This window comes from Silurus aristotelis (genome assembly GCF_946808225.1).
Source record: "Silurus aristotelis genome assembly, chromosome: 25".
NCBI classification, from domain to species: Eukaryota; Metazoa; Chordata; class Actinopteri; order Siluriformes; family Siluridae; genus Silurus; species Silurus aristotelis.
The window spans coordinates 6,868,982-6,882,883 of NC_139598.1; the positions used below are offsets into that span (position 1 = coordinate 6,868,982).

At 38.5% G+C, this 13,902-nt stretch overlaps 1 protein-coding gene across 3 annotated transcripts in view; it reads right to left on the reverse strand.

Annotated features, from left to right (window-relative positions):
- Positions 1-13,902, reverse strand: part of mtrr (5-methyltetrahydrofolate-homocysteine methyltransferase reductase) — a gene marked incomplete at its 5' end in the record, with an annotated part of 36,210 nt that overhangs the window by 16,011 nt on the left and 6,297 nt on the right. For all 3 annotated transcript variants that reach the window (XM_083530262.1, XM_083530263.1, XM_083530264.1), the window contains 6 exons: positions 4,869-4,987; positions 6,355-6,544; positions 8,620-8,662; positions 12,136-12,316; positions 13,244-13,332; positions 13,626-13,779. In XM_083530262.1, the coding sequence (XP_083386388.1) occupies positions 4,869-4,987; positions 6,355-6,544; positions 8,620-8,662; positions 12,136-12,316; positions 13,244-13,332; positions 13,626-13,779 (776 nt within the window). The remainder of the gene's footprint in view (positions 1-4,868; positions 4,988-6,354; positions 6,545-8,619; positions 8,663-12,135; positions 12,317-13,243; positions 13,333-13,625; positions 13,780-13,902) is intronic.

Consider the following 13,902-nt stretch of genomic DNA (forward strand, 5'->3'; position numbering starts at 1 on the left):
AAACGCAGCTTCTCACTGACGAGCCACATAAATTTGGTCATTGTTGACCTTTTTGTTTTCTTTCGTTCTTCATTCTCCTGAGCTGCACAATGTGTCTCCTATGCCATGCTACCAGCCATCGATTCATGGCAGGGATGATCGAAGTGTCCCATGCTGTTTTACTGCTAAAGAGGGAGCTTTGGGCTTCTATTGCCCTGCTGACTAAATAGTATCTTTCAAAATGTGGCTGTGTTTGGTATAAACCTGAAGCTAATAACCTTTAAACAAGGCAGAATTCACAGTTTGGTGAGACAATTTAGTGGCTCTTGAGGATGGAAAGACAGCAGGTGCCAGGGTAAATTGTCTTTCTTCGTTTCTGTCTATCGAGGATATTTATGGAAATTGAAATATGTTCATTTGGCAACAACTGTGACAATGACTAAGCTTTTTACAGTAATCCCCCGCTTTACCGCGGTTTGAATATCGCGGAATTGCATCTGATTTTCCCAGTCTCTCGCATATAAAGAATTGTTTTTATGGAGTTTTATGTTGAAATAATGACATTTATTAATAAAAAAATATATAATTATTAATTATAAAATGAAGTAAAATGTTAATACTGTACACTACATCTACTCACTATTAATGTGATACAGTGTAATGTATTTCTACGAATTTACACAAAATTCATCTCGCTATATTCGTGCAAATGTTTTCTGTGTGTGTTAAAAGTGTGTGGGAGGATGATTTAACTGTGAGAAAATGACAAACAAATGTCCGTTTATCGCGCTTTTCTGTTTATCGCGTGCGGTTTTGGAACGTTACCTGCGATAACCTGGGGATTACTGTATTGCCGTGTTGTAACTGTGAAACCAATCCCTATACAAATTCTACAGAGTTCTGCTGTGTAGAAATAAAACCGGTGAAATGAACACTTTTTTTTCTTAGATACAGCCTTAACAAACTGGTGTTTGATGATGGTGGTGGAGTAAATGCTCAAATTGTTTGAGGTCTTGTGATTGTAAAGGCCAGAGCATATGAAATAAATCATTTTTATCCTTATCAAGGCTTCTTGACCTGTAATGGAGGTGTGGCTAGTGTGGAAGAAACGGCTCTCACCAGAATATAATTACATGATAAAGGTGATCAATCAGAACTGATTCACAGTAAATCTTGCCTCTAAGCAACGTGTCAAAAACAAGGCCGGGGAGCCAAATCTGGTTTGCAGCCTGGTCCACATGTACCCAACTGCTCAGCATTTTCACACTGCGCAGAATTCGCAACATATCCATAGCATAGCAACCAGCATTGTTGACCGCAACTTGCTTGACCACAGTACAAAATGTGGGATAAAATCAATGCCTCTGCGCTGAAGCTGATGTAAGTCACACTAGTGTCTAAAATCGATTCTGAAGAACATTGTGTATTTCGCTGGTAGTGGCTTAACCAGAAATTAACAACATTGGGATAAAATATACAAAATAAAATTAGGATTGGTTTTCTCGTCTTTAAAATGTAATTGGTGCTTGCATTTTAGGCAGACATCAGAAAGCAGTAGGGGCAGTGATTACATTTATTTCTTATTCAATTATTTCTGGCACATTTAACAGTCAAATTTCTTTCCACATCAATTGCCTTGAGCATTGCCCTAAAATTCACCTTTTTTTTTACCAAACTCCACAAGACCTGTGAAAATTATGCTGTGGAACCTGGCACCGAGTCCTGTAAGCTGTGAGGACCTCCATGAATTTAACTCGTTTGTCCAGGCCATCCCACAGATGCTGGATTGGACTGAGATTTGGGGTGTCACACCCCATACACAGCAAGATGTGATACACTGTGTGTTCTGAGACATTTCTTTCATAGCCAGCATTAATATTTGCAGCAATTTGTGCTGCAGTAGGCCTTCTGTGGGATCAATCGAGCCCCTTGTGCATCAGTGAGCCCTGGCCTCCCAAGACCCTGTCACTGGGCAACAGGCTGTCCTCCCTTGATCCAATTTTAAGAGGTTCTAACGACTGCCTTCTGGGAACAACCCAAAATGACCTGCCTATTTGGAGATGCTGTGACCCAGTCATTTAGTTAACACAATTTGGTCCTTGTCAAGTCCACCAGATCATTATGTTTGCCAATATTTCTGGCTGCTGCATGATTTCTGTACTTCTGTGGCCACATACTCACTGTTTGCATATACATACAGCAAATAACAACAAGGAAGTTATTAAACTGCACTTTAATTACAGACAAAAATGTGCAACTATGGGAAAAACTGTTTTTCGATGCATTATATTACACTATTTAGGATGGCAGCAATTGTGAAAAAGGCACTTATGGGGATGATGTCGCAACTTAAATCACTGACACTGAAACTATATGACAACCTATATCTATCAACAAACTCCTGCTAATTAACTTCAAGCAGACTTTGAACTGAGAATGCTAGATCAACAGCAACAAGAGGTTTAATAACCAGTGACAAATCTAGTTTTAGCTGCTTTTGTAAATTAACCTGGATAATAGGCCCCTATGAGCTGGCGTGAGCTGCTGATCTGACTCGAAACAAAGTGTGTGGGAGTAGGCAGTGAAGTACAACCGGCAGCATGGAACACGCTTTTTCACACAACACTGGTCATGACAGACTTCACCGAGCATCGGTGGTGAATTGTTATATTTAGCTTTAAATGACAGAAGCAACCTATAGAAACATATGAGATATGGGAATATGGAAAATCATCGAAATGATTTATGGGGGCTGTGAGTTACATTTAAAAGCAAAATAAAATATCTAAAGCAATGCTTTACAAATTGTTGTACAGTGCAGTTGACTGTATAGTCTGAAATATTTTCAGATTAACCATGACAGAAGTTGAACATAGTCGATGTCTTCATAGTAATGTTTTCATCTGTCTATACTTTGTCAAGTAGCTGTGTTACTATACTATGTAATAATTTTATTAAAAAAGAAATGAATAGATCACATTTTGGATGCTTACAATCTGAGGTACGAGACAATTGAATTATATAAAGTGCAAAACCAGGGTTAAAAACACTACTGCACGCGTTCCTCATATAATAAACTTTATGTTCTTCTGCTAATTATATAATTAGAAATATGAACAATTACAATTTTTAAGTAAGGGTATTTTCAGCACTTCCTACTTTCAATCAATTTATGGATTCACAATAATTATAAGGGCACTGAAGGTGCTTACATCTAACAAACTAAACAATCTAATTTAGGTCAATGTTTTAAAAAATGTAGCTCATGACATCTTAATAACCTGCTGCCTTTTTGTTAAACCTGACTTTTTCCTCACGTTTTAGACCCTACCTTTCCTACAGTCAGAAAATTCCACCACTGTCAATTGTCAAAAAACACAATATAAATCCCTTTGCAGCAGTTATAGCCATGAATGTGCAGCTTACTGAGTCTGGGTTCTTAACCTCCGTAAAATAATAATAATAACAAGAAGAAGATGCACAAATGCACACTATCTGCCACACATCAGAAACTGCCATAACCTTGATGCTTTATGTTGTGTGTTCCAGAAACATCACCATTTCTCATTCATCAGCTTCAATGTTGTTTTCCACAGAGGTGATATTAACAACCGTCAATCACAATTTTTTTAAATTTTTTTTTTACATTATCGTTCTCTCACTCTTTCTCTTTCTCACACACAAAGTGCTTATTTATAACTCATAAAATCAGTGACAGTTTTCTGATAGGTAGCACATCGGGTGTGGTTAGAGATTTGCTCTGTTGATCAGCGCTGCGTTACATTTGTTTCAGCCAGGTGACATGGGCAGCTCAGTTTATAAAAAAAAAAATCATAGGCACTTCTGAAGCATAGCACATAAATCGTCCTTGCAGCGGATATGCAGCTGTCATAAGCACATTTTCTTTTCATACTCAAGTCTCTAAGGTGGCTTTTACCTGGCTCGCTTGCTGAAGCATGCACCAGATTTTTTTTGTTTGTTTTTTTTTACATCAGCTACCAATTGAGACAACCAGTGCATTATGAATATGATAGTTGGATTGGAAATTTCCCAATGTGATAAATAAAGTCTGTCTGTCTGTCACGTCACTCCAGCTAAGTTTTAATGCTTTATTATAATATCCTTAACTGTACAAACTCCTTTGAGTTTGTACATTTAATACCAGCTCACATCCACCCTTGTCCTCTCCTCTCCTGTGTTTTCTTTCTTTCCGTCACTGTAGAGACAGACGTATTTGACTAACATGATGAAATGTTCCAACAAGGCATTTACCGAAGTGCAAACTTGCTCTGCTGATGCTCTGATTAATATTTGCCAATCTACTTCCACTAGTGAACATTTACAAATGATGTTTTCCTTCATGCTGTCACAGGAGTGACACAGAGGCTCATGAATATTCATGTATTCATTTATCATCAGTAAGTGCTCTACGCTGTTCACGCGCGAGGTGGATCCTGGGCCTATCCCGGGGATCCCTGGACATGAGGTAGGAATACATCCTGGATAAGTGCCTTCGGAGGGAAACACGCACACACAGTATATCTTGCATGTGGGAAAATCAAGTTGAGAGCACAGGCCAAAGGATTATATAAGGAATAATATAACATAGGGAAAAGAAGTCCTTCTTAGCAACCAGATATAGTCAGAAAATTCAAAACAGGTGCACAGCTGTCAGTTATTTTAAATTAATGAAAAATTAGTGGCTTATCTGGTACAAATTTGCTCATTTGTAAAGGGTTTATAGCAGCCATGGTCCTAATAGTTCCCCTTTATGGGGTAATATAATCTGAAGACCGTAACTCCATATAAAACCATTCAATTAAACTTTCCTTGAAAATGTTCATTGTCCGAGTTCCTATAATGTGAACAAAGACCTGAGAAAGCTGTACCTTTGCTGAAGGAAGCCTATAAAGGGTGCAACTCCTGTCCCTGGTCCTACCATCACCATGGGAACAGTAGGGTCAGAAGGCAAGTGGAAGGTGCTGTTGAGACGAGGAACAACGTGAATCTGGGAGAAGAAAAAAAAAAAAAAAAAAAAAAAAAATTATTTCAAGTAACCGCATACAGACACAACAAAAGGCAGAAGTGAATTATAATTAAATTCCACATTTCTCCATATACATGGACCGGATTCGTTTACCTTAAAGTGTGCGGTCCTTTCCACTCACAGTGTGACAATACAGTATATTAACACAATGGCATATTTTAATGAAGAAATGCAAAATGGTAAATAAGGAATAAATTACTAGAAGGTGTGATGCTGTTACTAAGAAGCAGAGTTATCGCCACCACTCTAATATTGTTACTTTTCTATGAAAGTATTTCCCAGTGTTTTTTTCAACGTACACGCTAGGTATTTGTGAGCCAAAAAGGTTTTTTTTAAGCTTATATAGAATAAAACGACTTACTTTTTATCTATTATCCATTACCTTTCATGCTGCCATTTCTTCACACACTTAAAGTAGCAAAAAAAATACAACATTCCATGTTCCAAGAACCTGGATAATACAAAAGCGCTAGTATGTCGGAAAGTTTACCTCTGACTGTGAAAGCGCTGACGCTGGAAAAATATAAATAAATGTCTCCTCATAGAAAACTTCCATGTACACACTAGAATTTTTCAAACAGTTTCTATCGGCCTTCATCCATACAAGTCTCTGTGAATAGACTAAACTAGACAGTAAGGTATTTAAACATGTACATTGAAATATAAGGTACACCAATCAGGCATAACATTATAACTAGTGAGTGAACAACACTGATTATCTCTTCATCATGGCACCTGTTAGTGGGTGGTATATAGTAGGCAGCAAGTGTATATTTTGTCCTCAAAGTTGATGTGTTAGAAGCAGGAAAAATGGGCAAGCATAAGGATTTGAGTGAGTTTGACACAAGCCAAATTGTGACGGCTAGACGACTAGGTCAGGGCATCTCCAAAACTGCAGCTCTTGTCAGAGGTTCCTGGTCTGTAATGATCAGTATCTATTAAAAGTGGCCCAAAGAAGGAACAGTGGTGAACCGGTGACAGGGTCATGGGTGCCCGATGTTCATTAATGCATGTGGGGACCGAAGGCTGGTCCGTGTGGTCCGATCCAACAGATGAGCTCCTGTAGCTCAAAATGCTGAAGAAGTTAGCAAGCCAACAAAGCATTGCAAAGTAGATGATTGTGATGATGTCAGGCAATCAGGTGCACTATTGGTTGATCAGATCTAACTTGTGGACCCAAGAATGCCGGATGCTCAGCAAAATCAGAACATGCAGAGTGTTATGTAGGTACTCTGATGTCCTGAAATCTTTGATATTGGATTTTACAATTATCCTACCTTGAATTCAGGACATCATCATGGACTATGGAGGTCTGCTAGTGCACTGACCTTAGGCAAAACAGCATAATCTACACTCTCTCGTGAAGCCCGTTTTATCCCATAGGGCTCGATGAAAGTGGACACTCGATCGGCGAGCCATCCTGTACACAATCCCAGTCTCTCTGGATGCTCGGCACATGCTGGAAAGCCCACAACGCTAAACACAATATGGACCTTTCCAGGGTGGAGAAGACTCGAGCTGCAAAAAAAAAAAAAAAAAAAAAAACGAGCAAAGTTATAAGGACAGAACCGTTAGACCTCTTGTACCTTGTACATCATTAACTTTCAGTCTACTTGTGTGGAACCCTGCTGACCGGACATTAATATTTCAGTGGCCTAATGTTGCTGCTGGACAGAAAAAAAAAACCCATAACAGCATCATTACACTCCATCATAAGCATTAGTGTAGACGTTGAGCCTCTCGGAAAACAAATGAGCACATCAGGCAGCATCCTCACCCGCCAATGATAAGAATGAATGAGTTTGCTGCTGGCGTGCAGCCCAAAGAATATTCTACCCTTAAGAAAGAGTCGCACAGCCGAAATAACGGCAAACATTTAGTGTTTGTCTATATTAAAAGAACAAAGTAAAAATAATTGGCCACAATTAAAATGCATAAGGCATTTTTCTTGCTCCAAATGTAGCCAATCAACCAAAATATGATTGGTGTCTTTATATTTATGGAATTAAGGGGACACCCTTAAAGAGAGTGATGTACAAAATTGCTTTAAAGTACCTTTACAAATAAAGTACACTTTTATGTACCTAACCAAGTATTAGAAGCTTACAGCTACTAGGTTAGCATTGTATAAACTGCAGGCCTAAATCACATACTTGTGATAATTGCCTTTTGAAGATATTTGATGTGGCCTGAAGTTTGAAGGTGAAGATTCTTTGACATAAAGTTGTTGTTAAAATTGTGTTTAATTGCCTATAAGTATTGGGTCCTTATGGTTCTTCTCTAAACTGTTAATACAAAGCTGGAGGCACACAATTGTATAGGATGTCTTAGAAGAATGAAAATTTTCTCATCACTTGTACTAGGAGAATCTAATCTTTTTCTGCATACCCCTGCGCACAAAACCAGCTACATAAAGATACAGTTTACATGGGTTGGAATAGAAGGTCTGTAGTGGCCTGCTATGGAGCTCTGCCTGAACACCTAAGGGATGAATTAGAACACAGACTGCACCCCAGGCCTTTCCAAAATCTAGCGGAACACCTTCCCAGCAAAGTAAAGATTAATTAGAACAGCAAATGTGGAATAGGATGCACAAAAAGCATATACAGATCTTGTAATCAAGTGTCCACAAACTTAAATTTTTTCCATATAGTGTACTTTGACACAGGAAGTTCAGAAACCATCATCATTTCATGAACATTTCTTGCCTAGTGTGCCTTTCTGCATAGATCCTGTTGGTTAAAAAAGCGTCATTTCCTCACAGGATGAAAGTTCAGGCTGTAATCAGCTACAGGATGTCAAAATGTCCGCAATACTCCTGCACCAGTTAGAAACTCTCTAAAAGCAATTTTCTCCTTTTTTCCTATTTTCAGCATTAACACTAACTTGCAACAGAGATACATAGATTTTCAGTATAACCACAGTATATATTAGAAAATATCAAGTTTTTACAATATAATGTATAACGATCACCAGTCAAACATACAGTATTTCCACTTTAATGTCTATATTTATATTCAATATTTTGCAACTTAAAACAACAAACATCAACTATATCAACTATAATCACAATAAGTGGCTATAAGGCACTGTATAATCCATTTCTGGCATTTAGAGACTTACATTTTTAATTTATATGTGAATAAATATAGTTAGAAGACATTTAAATCTAAATGCAAACATCTGAAAATGAAGGGCATTCTGATAATTCATTATACCGTTTAATATTTAAAATCAAAATCTAATTTTAAATGAAACCTAAAATCTGAATGTCCGATTTTCATACCACAGATTTTCATAATACATTTAAATATTTAATACATATTTTCTCTTTCAAAACTACAGTACAAACGATTATCTTGCAGGCAACAGCGGTCAAACACAGCTATACAGACATGAGTTCTCTGAGAATCATGTCCCAAATTAAAAACCCTTCATTATCCCCCTCTTTACATTGAAGACTTAATTCCATATGTTTACATGCTGCTCAAATATTTTGTGTACCTTTCAAAATAAGAAGAACGCTGTGAATAATGGGGCAAATAATATACAGATCTGGGTCACTTGCGTGTTTAAAAACAGGGGTTCTTTACCTTGCGGCTGAATAAGCTCTCGGCTGCAGCTTCGGTAAATGCTCTGTAATAAAGTAGATGACATGAGTTTACAGATGCTGACATATAAAGATGGCATTTCACATTATTGTATTCAGGACAGTGCCTTTTAAATCCCTTCTAATGCAATTCCGCTTTCAAACTTTGAGCCAAGCGTTGCATCTGGTAGTAATATCACACTGCTGACTATAAAAATGATCTTTTGGCTCACATTCTGCATTTTCTCTCATGTATACCCCAAACATAAGTTTTGCAACCCACAAAAACTGTAATATGACCAGATCTTTCCCTTGCACTAGTTGATAATTTTACCTGAACACTGTAGAACTGCTATTGTTTTCATAAAGACTGTCCTGTGCATATCTCAGGATTCAATATGATCACACTGAACATCCTTTCTACACAATTGGAGAAGAGTAATCCAACACCATCTAGAGTCACCCACGAGATGATAGCTTCTCTATGAGCCTGCTTCTTCTCAAGTTCTCTTTGTCATGTCATCGCAAGCCATCAATCAGATTTGCTTGATAGCAATACTCGTCTTGTAAAGTCTTAAAACTTTTTTTTAGGATTGAGGAATTCAATAATTTAAGCATTGCTCCACCATAACATCATTACTACCTGCCTATTGTTATGTAGGTCACCCTAGGCCAATATGCCTCAAATCAGTCGAGGCATGGACTCCAGATGACCTCTAAAGGTATGAAGTGGAATCTGGCACCAAGATGTCAGGAGCAGAGCCTTTAAATACTGTGATGGGGAGTTTAGAGGGCAAGCCTACACCTTGAACTCCGTCATGTTACTCAAACAACCTGAACAATTGTTGAAGTCTGGTAGAGAGCATTATCCTGCTAAACAGGCTACTGCCATTAAAAAAATACTATTCCAATGAAGAGAGTTACTCGGTCTGCAATGATTAGGTAGGTGTTACGTGTCAAAATAACATCTGCATGAGCGCCAAAACCCAAGGTTTTCCAGCAAAGCATTGCCCAGAGTATCACACTGCCTTTTTATGTAGGTCTTCTTCCAAAAATGCATCCTGGTGCATTTCCCATATAAGTGACAAACAAACACACACCTATTTGTCCAAATAGGGATAAAGAAAAAGAGTCTATTGTTGCGAGAGGACAGAGGTCAGCATGAGCGTTCTGACCAGTCTGTCTGTGTTATTGTGCTGAGTCACTGGTATAATTTTACATCTGATCAGTATATCTGGTCTGTTCTGGACTTTGAGTTGAACTTAATAACATGGTCAGTCTTTGTGGCAGCCAGATCGACAGAGACACCATCCAGTTGCTTTTAATGAGTGGTTAAGGCTTTGGGCTATGGCTCAGAAGGTCATGAGCTCAATTCCCAGTGCTGCCAAACTTCTACGGTTAGGTCCTTGTGGCCCTTAAATTTCTGTGCTGTACAAACAGAGTAATATGACTGACCTGCACTCTGACCCCAGCTCCCTAACAAGCTAGGGAATGTGAAGGAAAGAATTTCACTGTACTGTACTTGTGAAAACATATAGGGTATATATTGTGACCCATTGGGTAGCAGAGTTTACAGCTTCAGGGTCTACTGTTCCATACTGAGCAAGTCAGCAGGATAATTGTTCATTTGCTTATATGTGCCCTGTTATGGACTGATGTACCATCTAGGGTATACTACCCACCTCACATCCAGCGTTCCAAGAAAAGGTTCCGGTTGCAATACAACCCTGGACAGTTAATAAGCATATTTGTATGTCATAGCAATGGCTAATAAATACAATTTATTAAAATGCTTTGATATTTTTTCCCCCCTCTGTGTGGTATATTTACTCTCCCGTCTCATTAATATTTAACTGAAGTGAAGGAGCCAGGGAGATTTCATGTGATTTTACTGCCACCTAGTGAGACATTACAAACATCTCAAACAAGCAAGAGTGTATGTTTTTATTAGAACACTCTACATTTAGGCTATTTTTGCATACGCCTTTATAAAGGGCCACTTGCATTTACCTCATTCATACAACTGAGCAGCTGGTTGAAGGCCTTGCTCAAGAGCCCAGGAGTGGTAGCTTGGTGTGGCTGAGATTTAAACTCACAACCTTTGGATCCAAAGTCCAACACCTTACCCACTAAGCTGCCACCTCTAAGGTAATGTACCACATGATTTTTCTTGGTACTTTCACTACTCTATGTAGTCTATGGTATTGGAGCAACAAGGCAAATTGCTTTGTTTTTGCTATAAACTGATACTTTTCTTCGCTACAAAATGGGCTTTTCTCCCATAGACAGCTTTTTGTTTTTTATGTTTGTTTATCCCTATTACCAACAACTAAAGTTTTCACCAAGTAGTAAATCCAGGGCAAAATAAAGATCACACTTTCAGAGTGGTTCATTGTTCAAACAAGCAAATCCAAGTGGACATACCAAGAAACACCCATCAGTCACATGTTCCAATATTTCTGATCAAAAATAAAGTACAAAACAAAACTGTTATTTAGCTATTTGTAAACATAAACAGGAAGTGATCACGGAACTATTAATCTATCAGCTAATATTGCTCTTTTGATCTCAAACCCATATGTGTTCAAAGAATCCATAGTTAAACCAAAAACAATAGAATTGGCCTTGATGGCCCAATATTAACATAAGAGACTGAACCATATTTCCACCTTTGGAGCAATTTCCGAAAGCGTTTTTAACTCAACAGCTTGGGACATTAGAGACATTATTGCTTCAGGGTGCATCCGGATATTCTAATTTCCGCTTCTCATTCTTCTAGTTTCCTCGCTCGGTAGCTCCTCCATTGTAGGACACGAGGTAAGGATGCAAAGAAAGGAAATAGGGACAGAAGGAATTGAGGACATTTGCTAAATGAGACATTCTTGCTCACTGAAGCATCACTTTGAAAGTCGCTGCACTTTTTAAGGACATATTGCACAGTTATGAAGATACACGATGAATAAAACGTGTGAACCGAGCAAATGATCATATCATTAATTTTTTTTTGCTAGAATTCTATTTTTTTCCATGTAGCCATATTTTTAAGGAACCCTCCAAAGGTCCAGATTTATAGGTGCTGACTATCTAGCTCAAACCTCCAGAAACCAGCGCAGTTGACAAACATGGACGCTACAGACTGCAATACCCAGAACAAATACACACACACTCCTGTATTCGCAATCACTGAGATACAGATTTGACACATGTTCCCAATTACATCAATGTGCTCCCACAAACACACACATACACCACACCACAAAAAAAAACATTGCGGTGTCTACTCTGGTTTTGATCTGTTTTTTTCTCTCTAGCTTCTCGATTCCATACCCGTTTTGTCTAGTTGATGCTGTTTGTTGATCGTCTGACCCTGTACACCTAACTGCAACTGCTACCTTCTGAGCCTTCATTACACAAAAGGTGCATCATATTGTAGCTGTGCAAAAGCCAAAAAAGGTCTTGAGGTGCTGTAAGTCGAGAGAACATAAAATGAAAAATGTTAATCAATGATGGTTCAACTGACCAATGAGGAGGCTGAGGGGAGGTGTGCAGGACGGAAAAGCACGCAGAAGGTCCAGTATACACACGCTAGGGGTTCTCACAAATCGGTCATAATCTGCAGCTCCCTCGCGGCTACACAGCTCCTGCAGTCGTCGCTTCTCACGGGTTTCCTGGGTGCAGTCTGCTAGAGATCGTAAAAAAGCCTGGAAGAAATACACCGATCAGACATAACATTATGATTGGTGAGTGAACAACACTGATTATCTCTTCATCATGGCACCTGTTAGTGGGTGGTATATATTAGGCAGCAAGTAAACATTTTGTCCTCAACGTTGATGTGTTCAATGCAGGAAAAATGCGAGCGAAGGATTTGAGCGAGTTTGACGAGGGCCAAATTGTGATGGCTAGACGACTGGGTCAGAGCATCTCCAAAACTGCAGCTCTTGTGGGCTGTTCAGTGTGTAGTGGTCAGAATTTATCAAAAGTGGTCCAACGAAGGAACAGTGGTGAACCGGCGGCAGGGACATGGAGCGAAGGCTGGCCAGCGTAATCTTATCCAACAGACAAGCAACTGGAGCTCAAATTTCTTCATTTAATGTTGTTAATGCTCAATGGGTCAAGACTGTTTGGGCAGTAAAAGAGGACCAACACAATGTTCGGCAGGTGGTCATGAGGTTATGCCTAATTGGTGTGAACACACACTTAGATCCCATATATAACACGCAATAAAATGCAAGTACATTTTAACAATATTCTTTTTCTCAGTGAGGAATGTGGGGTGTCGCCTCCAACTCCTGAAAGCTAAATATTCATCCTGAATGAATCCTGAATTAATATTTAATTTAATATTTATTTATTATACTTTATCTGCCTGAAGGAGGCGTGGCCTTGGAATTCCCAGTTAAGGGTGTGTGGCTTCCTACGCTCAAGTCTAACCATTGTTTTCAATAAAAAATAGCTAATACAGATCTACAACGAATCATAGTGTACCATATTAGAAGCAACTCAGCATAAATAAATAATTAGACAGTTTTATGTATTTGTTGAACCACTAGCTAAAGTATATTATTGTTTTTTTTTTCATTGAACTGCAAGGTTTCTAAAAAAAAAAAATCCCTGTGTCAAATTACCTTTTTGGGTATACTTCTTATTTCCAGGCACCAAGTCAGTAGATACTGTAGTGTACACTTTTCTGGGATGTATGGAGGAACTCGTGCTCCTGTGGAGGCACATCATTAAAATGCGTCAACACTTTATTTTTTAGAATTAAATAATAACATCTGGCACAATATATTACATATAATATTGACACAGTCATGATTCCTAGTTTTTTTCATCAGAATTGGAATCACCTTGATTGGCAAGTAACATGGGTTACATGTACAAAGAATTTGTCATGGTGTGCTGGTGCTATAAAGATTTTTCAAAAAACTAAATAAAATAACATAGTAGTGTTTGTTGTTTCCGTTAATATAACGCATATGAAATGACAATGTGGAGAAGGTCCAGTACCCTTCTTTTTGGTGTTTTTGAGCAGCTGAAGGTGAACAGAATGATGCTTTTTGTCATGTAGCCCCAGTCTGTGAAGCAAATCCTCCACTTCTGTGTCCCTGTTTGGACAGACGAGGTCAAACGCATCGCCCGGCTGGTAAGAAATACTCTCCTCCTGCAATGATGAGAAATCAGAGCGAGTTTATTTGCATGCTCATGGCTCAGCTATAACATTCTAATGATTTTATTTACATAAATGCCTGTGCGTTTAACTGCACCCGTCATCATTTGAACTAGA